This window comes from Cololabis saira, chromosome 5 (assembly GCF_033807715.1).
Source record: "Cololabis saira isolate AMF1-May2022 chromosome 5, fColSai1.1, whole genome shotgun sequence".
Classification (NCBI taxonomy): domain Eukaryota; kingdom Metazoa; phylum Chordata; class Actinopteri; order Beloniformes; family Belonidae; genus Cololabis; species Cololabis saira.
The window spans coordinates 34,739,874-34,752,622 of NC_084591.1; the positions used below are offsets into that span (position 1 = coordinate 34,739,874).

Here is a 12,749-nt window from a genome sequence, read left to right on the forward strand (position 1 = left end):
TGGCGTAAATTTCTTCAACAATGTCGAGCCATTGTCTCAGTCCTGGGGGATCGCTTCTCATCCAGAGTCTTGTCAGGGCCTTCTTAGCAGCAACAGTCAATATTTTGAAGAGATAGATGTCTCTCTTTTCAGTGACTTCAACAGGCATAAATCCCAGATATACAGTCCTTGGATCTTTAGGTATTCTCAGATTTAGAATTTCCTCCATTGTTTGGACAACATTATGCCAGAATAATTGGAAAAAGAGAGTTTTAATGTTTAACCCGACAAAATGATAATCTGATTCTCCTGGAAATTAGGTTTCTATAACTTCAGATTAACCATCGTACATGACTGTTGATTTAACAGTGCCACAGAAGAAAAGTAACCACTGTTGCTCACATTTTCTTGCATAGTCTAACTACTAAATGTTGTCTCGTCTTCCTGTAGACGCGTTCGACCGGGAGTACAGGCTGGCCTACGACCGCCTCACCCCCGGCCAGGTCAAACTGACTCACAACTGTGACCGGCCCCCCGGAGCAGGAGTGATGGAGTGCCGGAGGACTTTTGGAGAGCCCAGTTTGTGAACTCCTCCAACCACAGACACTGCTACTGTTATGTCAGACTTCTCTTCAGACTCAGGACCAGCTCATCGGACTCGGGCGCAGAGCTTTTAAAAGCACAATGGAAAACTCCCACTTAATGTAAAGCAACTGCCATTTCTTTTACCGTCAGAGCTGAGAGGTGTGAAGCGACAGGCCTTGTTTTTGTAAATATTTAGAAAAATTGATCTTATTTTCAGTATACATGTAGTAAAATGTTTGTACATTTATTATACAGTCAGTTTTATGCCTTTATTTCTGCTGAAGCTGTGAATAGATATGTAACAATAAGTGTACAATCACACTGTTGAAATTCCTCAGTGGTCCTGGCGACCTTGTTAAGACTGTTGTTATGTGTGAGTGATGCGTGTGTGTGTGGGTGTGTGTGTGCGTGCGCAATGTGCGTAGTTGCGACTAGATGTCCATGTTTTTACAAAGCACTTTGACAAGATCAACTCCTTTATTTCACCCACGTAACTCAGTGGCCCTGCGGTTAGAAGATCACAGCTCCTGTGGCCGAGCCGCCTCATATTCCTCTCGGGTTCAGTTAAAAAAAAGTAAATATATTTCTGCTTGTGCACCCTGACTTAGCCTGACTTACCTGAAAACTCTAACCTAGAGCGTAACAACCGACTGTAAAATCAATTATTGTTTATGAACTAAGAAGGGAACACTCAGTGAATATATGCACAATATTTATTTGTTCATTTTCTTTCTTCCATATACCCGCAAAGAGCCCGCAAAGGAATCATAATTATGTGATTTATTTACAGTTATTTACAGTTTTTCAATAATAAAAAATAAGGATTTATTAACTTATAAACTGTATGTGACCACACAGGGTAGATTTTGGTTTAATCAACATGATAACTGACACAGTTTTGGATATTTCATTTCTTGGTATTCATTGTATCGTGTCTATGTCGGTTTTGGATATCTGGACGAATCTGCATTGTTTCGTGTGAGGTAAAGAGCAGAGAAGAATATTTCAAACACTTACTATCTGCTCCAAAGGTTCACAGCGCAGATTTCTTTGCACTGTGTTTATTAAATGAAATCAAAGCTCTGACCTGCCCTGATTCAGAATCGCTGAAAAAGATAATTGTGACGAGTGTTCACTGTGTCGATATTGACTTTTACTACTAACTGGAAAAAAAAAGACTGAAGAAAGACTGCCTAAATTCATTTTATATTAAGCTTATTACTGGATGTCACAATCACTTTTACTGATACGATGCTGGATGAGTTGAAGCTGTGTGCTTGGAAGGAACACCAACCTCACGGCGTGTAAATCTGCATTTTAACCCTTTGTAACTATAGCGTCTAAAAACCACTGATGACCAAAACATAACTTTTGTCTGTGTGTTGTTTACACTACTTGTCAATTTGAACAATGTTTCCAAAGTATTGTTTATCATTTGTAACACAGATATGGATTTGTATGATTTTTACATGAAAAAGAAATCGAATTTCTTCCCTGGCTGGATCTACAACTTGCCTTCATTTATGAATAAACACAATTGCCCTATTGGTTTCAAGTTTGATTATTTCTAAACTGAGATTTCTGATTAGTGAAACTAAGTCTGGTCCTCTAAAATAAAGTTATAAAACAATAGTTGGTTCATTTTTATACATACATATACGAAATTCCAATTAAGAAACCTAATTTGTCCAACATGTACACATGTCCTTGTTATCTACCTTAGCTTTACAGACAATATTTTGTAAAAAGAGAAAAACAAAAGAGTATGAGATCATATTCATTCTTAAGCACAATCTAAAAAACAAAAAGATGTTCCAGTGGGATAGAAACACAAATGTTAAAGCTGCCTTTCTTACTAAAAGTATTTATCAGGTTGTTGAAAATGTTGCAGTATGCTGAGCTGGCAACGTACCACACATCACACTGGCAAAGATGCAAAAAATCATAATTATAATAATAAGAAGTTACAGAAGCTTCATGGTTTCTAAAATCAAATGTTAAACAACATAAAGTACAGCTCATGGGTGTCTCAAGATGTTTGAACAAGCAAACACTTATACTCAAGCAAATGAAACAAATGTCTCCCAAAACTGACATTTATTCTGTAATTATCTTTTACAATATAGAGTAAATCACTCAAAAGTATCATGCAAGCACAAAGCACATTATTAGACCCCCCTCCCCACCTTGGAGTTACAGGTGAAATCTACCTTCAACATCTGAACTGTGCGATGTCTAGGGATGTGAGACCTTGAAGAGTTTACTTTGATTGAACAGAAAGATTGAGGTTGCTTCTGGACATGCCATGTGAAATGACATGGTAATGTGAAAGTTTTTAAAATTAGAGGCTGCAAAGAAATAAGATACAAATGTGTGGAAAATGCTTCAAACAATTGACCAACCCTGAAAAATGAATTCGCTGGAGTAGACACAACACAGGTTACATCGTACTGTGGGAGGATTTAAAACAGGCAATACGTAAAACTTTTCAACGGTCTTGTAAGTGAAGACGCCGTCCCTGGAAGAGCGGTTCAGTTTTTAGCAAGCTGATGGTCAACTGCAGAAATATTCTGCTGAAGGGAGCACTTCTAAGTTCAGAGATCAAACCTTTTACACAGAAAATTACAGCTGTTCATTTTTTTTGTGTTTGTTTTAGAATAAGTGATTAAGCAAATGTTTTCTTTGTTATGATATCACTTTTTTCCACAGGCATCGTGTCAAAGAATCCGTTTCACATGAGTGGGTACCATCTTTTACCACTCATGACATCCATTTCTGGGTTGACAGATCGTGTTCATATCAAAAGGGGAGAGAATACCTACTGCAGCAAAGGCTTCTTGTTTGCACTTTCAGATTGAAATGGGACAGACGATGATACGATCCTCCAGCATGACGCTGAGCACCAGGAAGATGAAGTAGAGGAGAAACATGGTGAAACCCAGCGCCTTGTTCATCTTCCATTTACAGGCTGCAATGGAGATGATGACAAACAGGAGCATGAGGAAAAGCAGCACGATGGCACAGAAGAGCCCGTTGCTGCTGACGGCCACTGGAGCCAAACCATTGATGCACGAGTACAGAAGCCAGGGGACGGGTAGACTGCAGGAGAGACAGAGCGACAAACACAGAAGAGTCTTGAATAATTCATCTAAATATGCAATGAGTTGCTTTTTTTCCCTCCGTGATGGAAGATCAGACAACAGAGCCTCACCCCACGGTGATGTCAAAGATGTTACTGCCCACTGAGCTGGACACCGCCATGTCTCCCAGACCTTTACGAGCCACAATCACACTAGTAATGAGATCAGGAATGGACGTCCCTGCAGCCAAGATAGTCAGGCCCATGATCTCCTCAGAGATGCCAATGGTCTCTCCCACCTACGATGACAAAGTGGGGTAAACGTTGGGAATAAGCACAAGCAGAGAATCTCGTTGAAATCATATTTATATCATTAGACATTGAAAACGTGTTGCTGCAGTAACTGACCTGATGGGCCCACCACACCATGAGGTAGGAAAATATGGCAATCCATATAATGGAGCCAATGAAGGTGATCACAAAGAATTTTTTGGATTTCTGTTGGACAAATTAAGTGATGCAAAGGTAAAACGCATGATACTTTATGAAGCCGATCACTTAAATGTACGCCCTTCTAAAATGTGCCTCACCTGGTTGCGAACATCAGGAACTGTGAGCCACAGTGGGAAGACGATGGGCAACAGGAAGAGGAAGGTGGCTTGTTTGGGTCGCGTGTCCGGCCAGTTTAAAGACAAAGGTTTCTCTCCTTCTTCCCCCTTGTCTTCATCTCCCTCTTCCTCCTGCTCCTGCTCCTCCTCCTCCTCTTCCTCCTCCTCCTCTTCCTCCTCCTCCTCCTCCTCCTCTTCACTGGATTCATAGCTGTCGTCGTCACTGTCTCCTTCGTCACTGTTATGATCGTCTTCGCCTCCAGACCCACCCTGTTCTGCCGGTACATCGTCCTGAAATGGAAAAGAAATTGTAACGGACAAAAGCAGAGGAACACAACAAAGGATAAAAGACAACATTTGCCAAAAGAGGTCTGCCTCAAAAGTGAGTTGCTCTGCTGACCGTGAGTCTTACATAGACAGGTATCATAGACTGACTTCTGGGCTTTTTGATAGCCACCAGGACAAGGGTGGGGAGTACCTTCTTGTCTTCCTGCTGTTCGTCTTTGTCTCCGTCAGCGGCAGGAGCAGCCTCTTGCTCTTTGGTCTGATCAGTTTTCCCCCCACCATCTGTTAGAGAAGTCCAGAAACATTTTGTTCATGTTTTCTTCTTAATTACATTTTTTGATAAAAAGTTCTACCGTAATCTTTTATGTACTGGTTATGTGGAGAGATGCAGAAAATGGGCTAAATGAGCTCACTGTCTTCACTGGTACATGCATGTGACTTTATTACATGCACTCAGTCTAGCCATTACATGTTGTTATTGTGCACTGTATTGTTTGCCAGTTGAAATATATTTGGTTTTATATGTACACCCTTGACATTACTTTACCACAAACCACCACAATAGGCAGCAAGGGATGCTGCACGACATGTTTCTCACAGGGTCAACAAAAGTACTACGGAACAAGACCATTTTTATTTAATCTTACTGAAAATGACAAGCGACAAAGACAATTGGACTTCATCTTAAAGTAAGACAAGATTCATTTTAGTCTCTGTTCACTGACGTTTTTAAGCAGGTTGACATAGACTAGATAAGGAATCCCAATCTGTGTATCAGTATGTGTTAAATGTTTGACCTCTTTGAAGAGGGCAAGCTGATGAAGCTTGAATGCGGCCTGGCCTTGGTAGGAAGAGCAAGTGAGCTGTTAAACATTTTGAGAAGAACTCAAATTAGCTCTGGAGGATGTGTGACTCAGGATGGAAATGAAAACTCAGCAACAAAGAATTAACACAATTACAGTGACTTCAGTGCCTGCATAGCTAAAGCGCATATTTCCAAGCCAACAATAACAAAAACCATTTGCTGAGAAATCGCTGCGGCTGGATAGCATGGAAAAATGACCATTTCCCAACCTCTTCTTTATAGGTTTACAGGTTTGAAAAAAGCATATAATGGTGCAAAGATTACAGGAAGACATCAATATGGATGATTGCTTGACCTCAACTATGGAGCATGTGTGCAGGTCTGGCATGGTTTGGAAGGTTATGTTGTAGAATTCCTTTTATACTGTAATAGTAGGGGGAAAAGATATCAATATGGCAATATATTGCGATACTTTGTGGGTCGATTCGATATCAATATTAAAAATTTCCATCCATCCCATTTTCCATGCCTGCTTTATCCTTTGCAGGGTCACAGGGGTCTGCTGGAGCCTATCTAGGGTTGCCACCTTTCAGAAATAGAAATAAGGGATGCCCTGATTTCAGCAGCGCAGGAGCCAAAAAAAAGCCCCTAAACTTCTAAACTGAATAAAAATGTGTTTATTTTATATGAAAAAACAAAATGCTTTGATTTAAAGTTTAAAGTGCTTTAATAGCATTGAACTTGCATGACTGTACAGACAGCCAACCATACTAGCAACTGAAATAGCCTCCTATGCTACGTATGTCCACATCAGCCAAGATGTAATATAGCCTACAGGTGAAGAATATGGTGTAAAAGTTAATTTATTTCAATAATGCAACTAGAATATGGTGTAAAAGTTAGTTAATTTCAATAATTCAACTAGAATATGGTGTAAAGGTTAACTTATTTCAATAATTCAACTACAATTTGGTGTAAAGGTTAATTTATTTCAATAATTCAACTAGAATATGGTGTAAAAGTTAATGAAAATACAGTAGGCCTACAAATCGCGTCCCGTATTAGTTCAATACGGGACGCAACATTTTTTTCTCAAATAAAGGACAATTCCGTATTTTACGGGACGGGTGGCAACCCTAAGCCTATCCCAGCTAATTTCAGGCTTGAGGCAGGGGTACACCCTTAACAGGTCACCAGTCACCAGTCCACATATAAAGACAAACAACCAGACATACTCACACCTACGGGCAATTTAGAATCATCAATTAACCTACTATGACTGTTTTTGGACTGGGAGGAAGCCGGAGTACCCGGAGGGGAACCCACACAAGCACGGGGAGAACATGCAAACTCCACACAGAAAGACCCCCGCCGGGCCAGGGACTCGAACCGGGAACCTTCTTGCTGTGAGGCAACAGTGCTAACCACTAAGCCACCGTGCTGCCCTATAAAAAATTTGAGTATCGATATATTTAAAAAAATAATAATAAATCATGTTTCAGACAGGTTGTAAATCCAGTACAACTTTATTGTATACATGGGCTTAAATAATATTGTTAATGTTAATTTCATATTATGTAATTAATATGAAAAACTATGCAATTATGTTGTAACTTTCGCTTGTATAGTTACAAAAAAACCAGCATGGATAATTTGAATTACATTGTTTTGACTAAGTTTGTCCCATGAATTACCAAAATAATCTGCTGCAACTTGGATTTTAAGATGCGTAATGTCTTTTACAGCAAACTATGTATAACATTGCAATATATATCGCAAAATTCGGCTATCGCAATATCGTATCGTATCATGACTCAAGTATCGTGATGTGTATCGTATTGTGAGGTCCTTGGCAATACCCACCCCTACTGCATAGTACTTTAACTTCTCCGGATTATTTGTAAATAAGGAACCAATGCCGTTAAAATTACCCTAGCACTATCCAAATTATGTAAAAGTCCATTCCTCCACATATTGAGGCAGTTACTGCTGCCAAAAGAAAATAAACTTGATATGAAATTATCAAAGTGTTGCCTAACTTAGGGTTTCCTTGTTTTCTCCAACACCATATGGTTCTGAAAATTGCCTTCACTCAGATTTTGGACCATTTCTCTTGTGCAGTAATCTCGATCTTTGAGACTTGAGCTGTTGCCCATCTGGGCTTCAGCTCAGATTCAGGTGCATGAATTGGTAAGCAGTTGTTATTACTAAGGACGGAATTATTCATCTATTTATTTGTCCGGTATGGTCTTTCTCTATTTCCCTCCAAAATGTTGATATTCATTTCTGTTAAGACTGTTTTGACCCGTCATAAAAACTACTCAGCTTCCTCTACACAGCCTTGGTGATGATCCTTAAATGATCCCTGGAAAAAATAAAATAAAATAAAAAAGGACTACTTGTAGATTCTTCATATCAATATCAGAGAATCTCTAAAAGAAGAAAAAAGAAGACTGAGAACTTAGAGTTTTAATCGATTTAAACCGCATCATTCATCAATAGGTTGGAGAAAAGGCTTGAATCACATCCAGAATCTGTGAATGAAATTAAATGCGAGATGGCAAAAAAGCCATCAAGCCTCAGAAATCTGGTGGCCGCTGCAGGAGGGAAACCTTATAAAATTTCTATGAAAGTGAAAAATAACCAAAAAAACAAGCCTGTGAGAAGATGGACGTGAGAAAAAGCTCAAGGTATATGCCATGTACATCAGGTGAGAAATTTGAATTGATCTGGTTTTTATTGTGACATCCCACTCTGAAACCTCAATGATGAGTGTCTTATATGCAGCTAAGCATCTTTTTCTTCCATATTACCTCCACCTTTGTCTTTGGGCTCTGATTTGGGCTCTGGCTTCTGTTTAACCACAGTCGTCAGAGTTTCAGCCTTATCCTTAAATTTACCTATAAAAAAAGCATACACAAGCAGGTGTTAAGGATCCCTGACACACGCGAATGGAATGGTCAGAAACTGATATATGGAAGAAGACGGGGAATTGATCTTGAATTGTTACCAACAGTGCTACAAAAGCAGTGACAACATAAACGGATCTCCTCAACTCACCTTTATTTATGCAACATTTTTCAGGCAGGAATGCAATGCGAATTGCTTTACAGAGCAAAAGCGTGAAAATAAAATAATGTGTAAGCTATGTAGCTTTACAATACTTACAAAAGCAATTTGCAAGCAATAAAAATAGCATCAATATGGATATAAGCAGTAATTCACAATAAAACAAAAGTGTTACAATTATGCAAATGGCTAAAGAAGCATGTTGAAATAAGTAATGAACAAAAAGATTATTAAATTGAATGTAAGCTCTTGAAAGATTTTTGATCTCTTTGAAAATAGATCAAAGTGTTTTCAAACTTCGAGCTTCATCTTAAAGAGGGTGTCGATGTCCTCTAACACGACCAGCTGCTGGTCCCACGGATGTATGACCCGTTTTATAATAGATCCATGGTATGACCCCAAACACTAAAAACCCTGCTTCCGGCTCGAGTTCAATACATTCTGGCAACGTCACACAAACCAGCATCCTGAGAGCAAAAGGGACGTAGCTTGGCCATCATGTGAACTGAGAAGGATTTTAAAGCCTGCTCTAAACTTTAAGTGAGTGTGTTTGCCAATTCTTAAAGCTAAAATATGACAGACATAAAAACAAGGATTCTGGAAGCACGACGGTGTTGCATGTGCACACACAAAATATGTCATAGTTCAATAAAATAGCAGCTTTTCAGATGAAATACAACCATCCCAGGTCAGAGTGTGCAGAAAAGGCATAGGTGAATGCAAAGGGTTTGACATTGCATTAAGTTAAAGGCGTCTTGTATTTTTTGAATGCACGTCTCCGAGAGCATGAAGTGGCTGTATCGGTGCTCCAGATTGCTTGACTCATTCAAAAGCTGATTATTACACTCGAGTCACGTAAGGCAACCTGAGATATGTGTTAATGTTTCCAAGGAAGGATATGAAAAAGTTAAACTTACAAGCCTTTCAATTTTATTTAATTTTTTCATCCATCACATTGTTTAACTGGCCATGATTTCATATTTTTCCCTAACTTTTTGTAATTAATATAACAGGAAATGATGTCTTTCAATGTGATAATTAGATCATTACAGAACCATCTCTATGATGAAGACAGCCCACTATACTGACATGTTTATTTATGATGTACCATGAACCTACAAATGCGTCCCTCTACAGTCTGAGGGGGGGTATTTATCTGCTTAGTATCAATCTGGATTTAGCGATGCCTTCATACAGGACACTTCAGCTAATCCAGTTTACAATGAGAAGGACATCGTACACAGAAACTATGAAAGTGATGTTCACGGCTTGTAACAGCCAGCAGTCAGCAGGGCTACCATTGCAGTACTATGTTACTCACCATTTCCTAGAGGGTCTAACGTGTGAATCATGAGCTGGAAGAGGGTGCTTCTCATGGTGCTGTTGTGTAGAGAGGCCGAGCTCCCCCCTCGCTGAAGGGCTGGCTTTATCTAGGAAAGAAGATGGCTGAGGTCACGACAGCTATTTACTATAGAGACAGCGACATGTCAGGATGAGACGGTCATATTTGAATGATTTTCTCAGCAAGTGCATGAAAATGAGCCGGCAGTTGATGGTATGATGAAGGGGACTGCAGGCAGATGAGTAGGAAACACAATGACAGGTGGAAAAAGTGTTGCACTGAACACCGTGATGCTTGAGTCTCTTCTTGTGGTTGATTGATTGGTGGATTGATTTTTACCTTTAAGAGATTCTTGTCCTCTGGAGCAGGAGGTGCATTATCTTCATCCTCCTCATTTGTCTGCGTGCAACAATGTTGTTTCAGTAATAATCATTCAATGCTAGAGATAGACCAAAGTTATTTCATTTTGGTGGTTTAAATATCAATACATATGTTGTGTGTGCGGCTGTGTGACATAGACGTGTATATAATCAAGAAATGTAAGATATAAAAAAACATGAATCACTCCACCTCAAAACTGAAAACATTTTACTGTGGAGGGATTACCGTAAGTTAAAAGGTGTTTTCACTTTGAGAACTGAGCATGTGCAGCACATCGTTCAACAAAAGCTGGGAGTGTGAACAAACTCTACTTTCAATCAATCACATTTACACTGTGCAGATGCTAAGTTAGACAGAGTATTAACTCTTTGAAAGGTTTGTTTGTACGAGTATAGGGCCTTGCTTGTATGTAGACTGTAGTCATTACTCTAAATGCATCAGTATCAAATTAATCAAATAGGAGTGAGGAAGTGATGTCACTGGTGATAAATAAATATTGTATTTAAAGAGTATGAGAGAAAAAGACTTAACATTTCTGCTCACAAATGTCTACATTAAAACACAGCACTCCTTTAAGGTAGAATGACTTCAAATTTTATCTTAAATTATGGTTGTTTTAGTGGGTTAAAATGAAGACAATTATCTTCTAGTGTGCTGTACATTCAACTTTACAGCTCAATACCAGTAGAATCATATTAGAGCATCAATGTAGCTCAGAAAACCCAAACAAGCTGTACAAAGGATGCAAGTAGAAAACCACAATTATGAGTGATTCTCAAGACATCCAGCTCTGGGCTGACTGAGAAGACAATGTCATCTAAAAACTAGTTCTGTTGGTGGATGGCTTACCTGTTCAGGTTCTTCTACAGTAATGACTTTCACAATGCTTTTGTGCTTGTGGAGTTGAGTCTTGAACGCTCGCTCCAGTTGTACATTGTACTTCATAAAGACTACATATATAGAGTAACAGGCCACCAGAATCATGCTCTCCCACCACATAATAACATTATCCAAGAAGAAGATGATTAAAAAGATGAGGCCAAGTATGTAGAATGACACGTCTCTGAAAAGCGGCCACCAGGTCAGATGAAGCATCTCCCGAGAAAACAAAGCGCACATCCCAATTACAAACAAAATGTTGAAAACCGCCGAACCCACAATGGTGCCAATGCCCACATTGCTGTGGGCGATAAAGACTCCTATTAAGGAGGTGAAAAGTTCCGGTGCAGAGCCTCCTGCAGCCATGAAGGTGGCTCCTGCCACGTCATCAGAGATGGCTAACTTGTCTGTGATTACCCCCAGTGCAGGCACAAAGAACTCATCACAGACAATCGCAAGAGACACAAACATGTAAATCATCCCCAGAATGTGGAGGGTCACCCATCCTTTTCTTCGATCTTCAATAGAGAAGATGTCTTCAGGGTAATCTCCCTTAACGTGTGGGGCTTCACCATGGGTAGCTGGAGTAGTGACTGTAGGAGGAACTGCAGCTGGTGTGGGTGTCTCTTCTGGAGGTTCAGGAAAAACATAGATGCAATGAACCATAGTTCCGTTTGTGGTTGGCAATTGTGTAGATTCCGTGGTGGTTGACGCTTCGAACTCTTGAGTTGTATCTGTATTGGCATCCGTGTTTACATCGGTATCCTCGTACGTCTGGGTGACCACATGCATCCCTGGTGTTGTTTGATCTGTGAGCTCAAACTCTTGTGTTGCAGTGAGAGGCTCCTCCAGCCCCCCGGGCTCCACCGTGGGCTCATGAACACCCTCTGTTGAACCTTCTCCAAAATCCTCTCCAATCTGAGCCATTGGCAGCGGAGCATGCAGTCGGGCACTGATGGTCAGCTGGTAGAGGGTGCACAGGAAAACTCCAGAGAGGAGAAACAGGACCCGACTCAGCTGCAGTCGCTTCCTTCTTGTGCAATGCATCTTCCCCCAAAGCAGTGTTGCTGATGGTTAGGTTGAATTAATCAGCATAAATGAGCTTTGGTCGAGTCCAGCTCTCTCCCCAGCAGACCATGGGGGCAACAGAATTCAAAACTTTGCCGGTGCGATTCATGTCACGTCATCAGCTTTTTGGAAAACGCTGCCTGGAGTAAAATTAAGAAGAAAAAAAAGAACAACACAGTGGTGCACATTTGATTACATTTCTGATTAATGCATTCTATAAATAATTATTAGCCTATCCCATTAAAAGGTCATCAAGATTATGCATCATAATGCTTTAAGGACATAATGGACACACTAAATAACAGAATATTCAAACACCAACTTACAAAATAGTAATGACAACATGAAGGATTTTTAGAAAACATCATACAGTAAGTATAGCAAGGAGCTAGACTGTATTAGACTATAACCAAATTCATGGAGGTGGGAAAAAAAGAACCAGATCCTGACTTACCATAGCCCTCGAAAACAATGATGCAAAACTTTCCAAAGGTAGCTTTCAAGACTAAGATGTTGCGGTACGAATAAAAACTGTTGGCAATGACCAACAGGTTATGTAGGACACAGAACAAGTCTTCACGATGGATCAGCATAATACTAACACCTGAAGTCTTCTAAGAGGATTACCGTAGTTGCATTGTCTCACTCTCACTTTGAGAGCATACCTTG

The 12,749-nt window shown here is 39.9% G+C and overlaps 2 protein-coding genes across 4 annotated transcripts in view; one reads left to right on the top strand and one right to left on the bottom strand.

Moving 5' to 3' along the window:
* dennd4a (DENN/MADD domain containing 4A) overlaps nucleotides 1–2,221 on the top strand; it is a 65,850-nt gene extending 63,629 nt beyond the window's left edge. The window contains exon 30 of the mRNA XM_061721785.1: nucleotides 430–2,221. Coding sequence (XP_061577769.1) covers nucleotides 430–566 — 137 coding nt within the window. The 3' untranslated portion in view covers nucleotides 567–2,221. The remainder of the gene's footprint in view (nucleotides 1–429) is intronic.
* Nucleotides 1,260–12,666, bottom strand: LOC133444200 (sodium/potassium/calcium exchanger 1-like). 3 transcript variants are annotated; one of them, XM_061721788.1, is made up of 10 exons: nucleotides 12,535–12,666; nucleotides 10,983–12,220; nucleotides 10,092–10,151; nucleotides 9,732–9,840; nucleotides 8,155–8,241; nucleotides 4,730–4,818; nucleotides 4,234–4,542; nucleotides 4,052–4,141; nucleotides 3,776–3,942; nucleotides 1,260–3,663 (listed from the first exon to the last, which is right to left on the bottom strand). In XM_061721788.1, exons 2-10 carry the CDS (start codon nucleotides 12,057–12,059, stop codon nucleotides 3,414–3,416), a joined length of 2,238 nt encoding a protein of 745 aa, XP_061577772.1. In that variant the 5' UTR covers nucleotides 12,060–12,220; nucleotides 12,535–12,666; the 3' UTR covers nucleotides 1,260–3,413. The 3 variants fall into 3 exon arrangements, with proteins under 3 accessions (XP_061577772.1, XP_061577773.1, XP_061577771.1); XM_061721789.1 differs by having other exon boundaries at nucleotides 8,161–8,241; nucleotides 10,983–12,216; nucleotides 12,535–12,656; XM_061721787.1 differs by having other exon boundaries at nucleotides 10,983–12,216; nucleotides 12,535–12,656.
* Between the last annotated feature and the right edge of the window lie 83 nt (nucleotides 12,667–12,749).

What these genes read in the sequence shown, in the direction of transcription:
- LOC133444200 (XM_061721788.1), bottom strand. Translation starts at nt 12,059, where the DNA reads ATGCATTGCACAAGAAGGAAGCGACTGCAGCTGAGTCGGGTCCTGTTT. An exon ending in CTGTAGAAGAACCTGAACAG is followed by an intron (nt 10,152 to 10,982) that starts GTAAGCCATCCA and finishes TGTTGCACGCAG; the next exon opens with ACAAATGAGGAGGATGAAGA. An exon ending in AACAGCAGGAAGACAAGAAG is followed by an intron (nt 4,543 to 4,729) that starts GTACTCCCCACC and finishes TTTCCATTTCAG; the next exon opens with GACGATGTACCGGCAGAACA.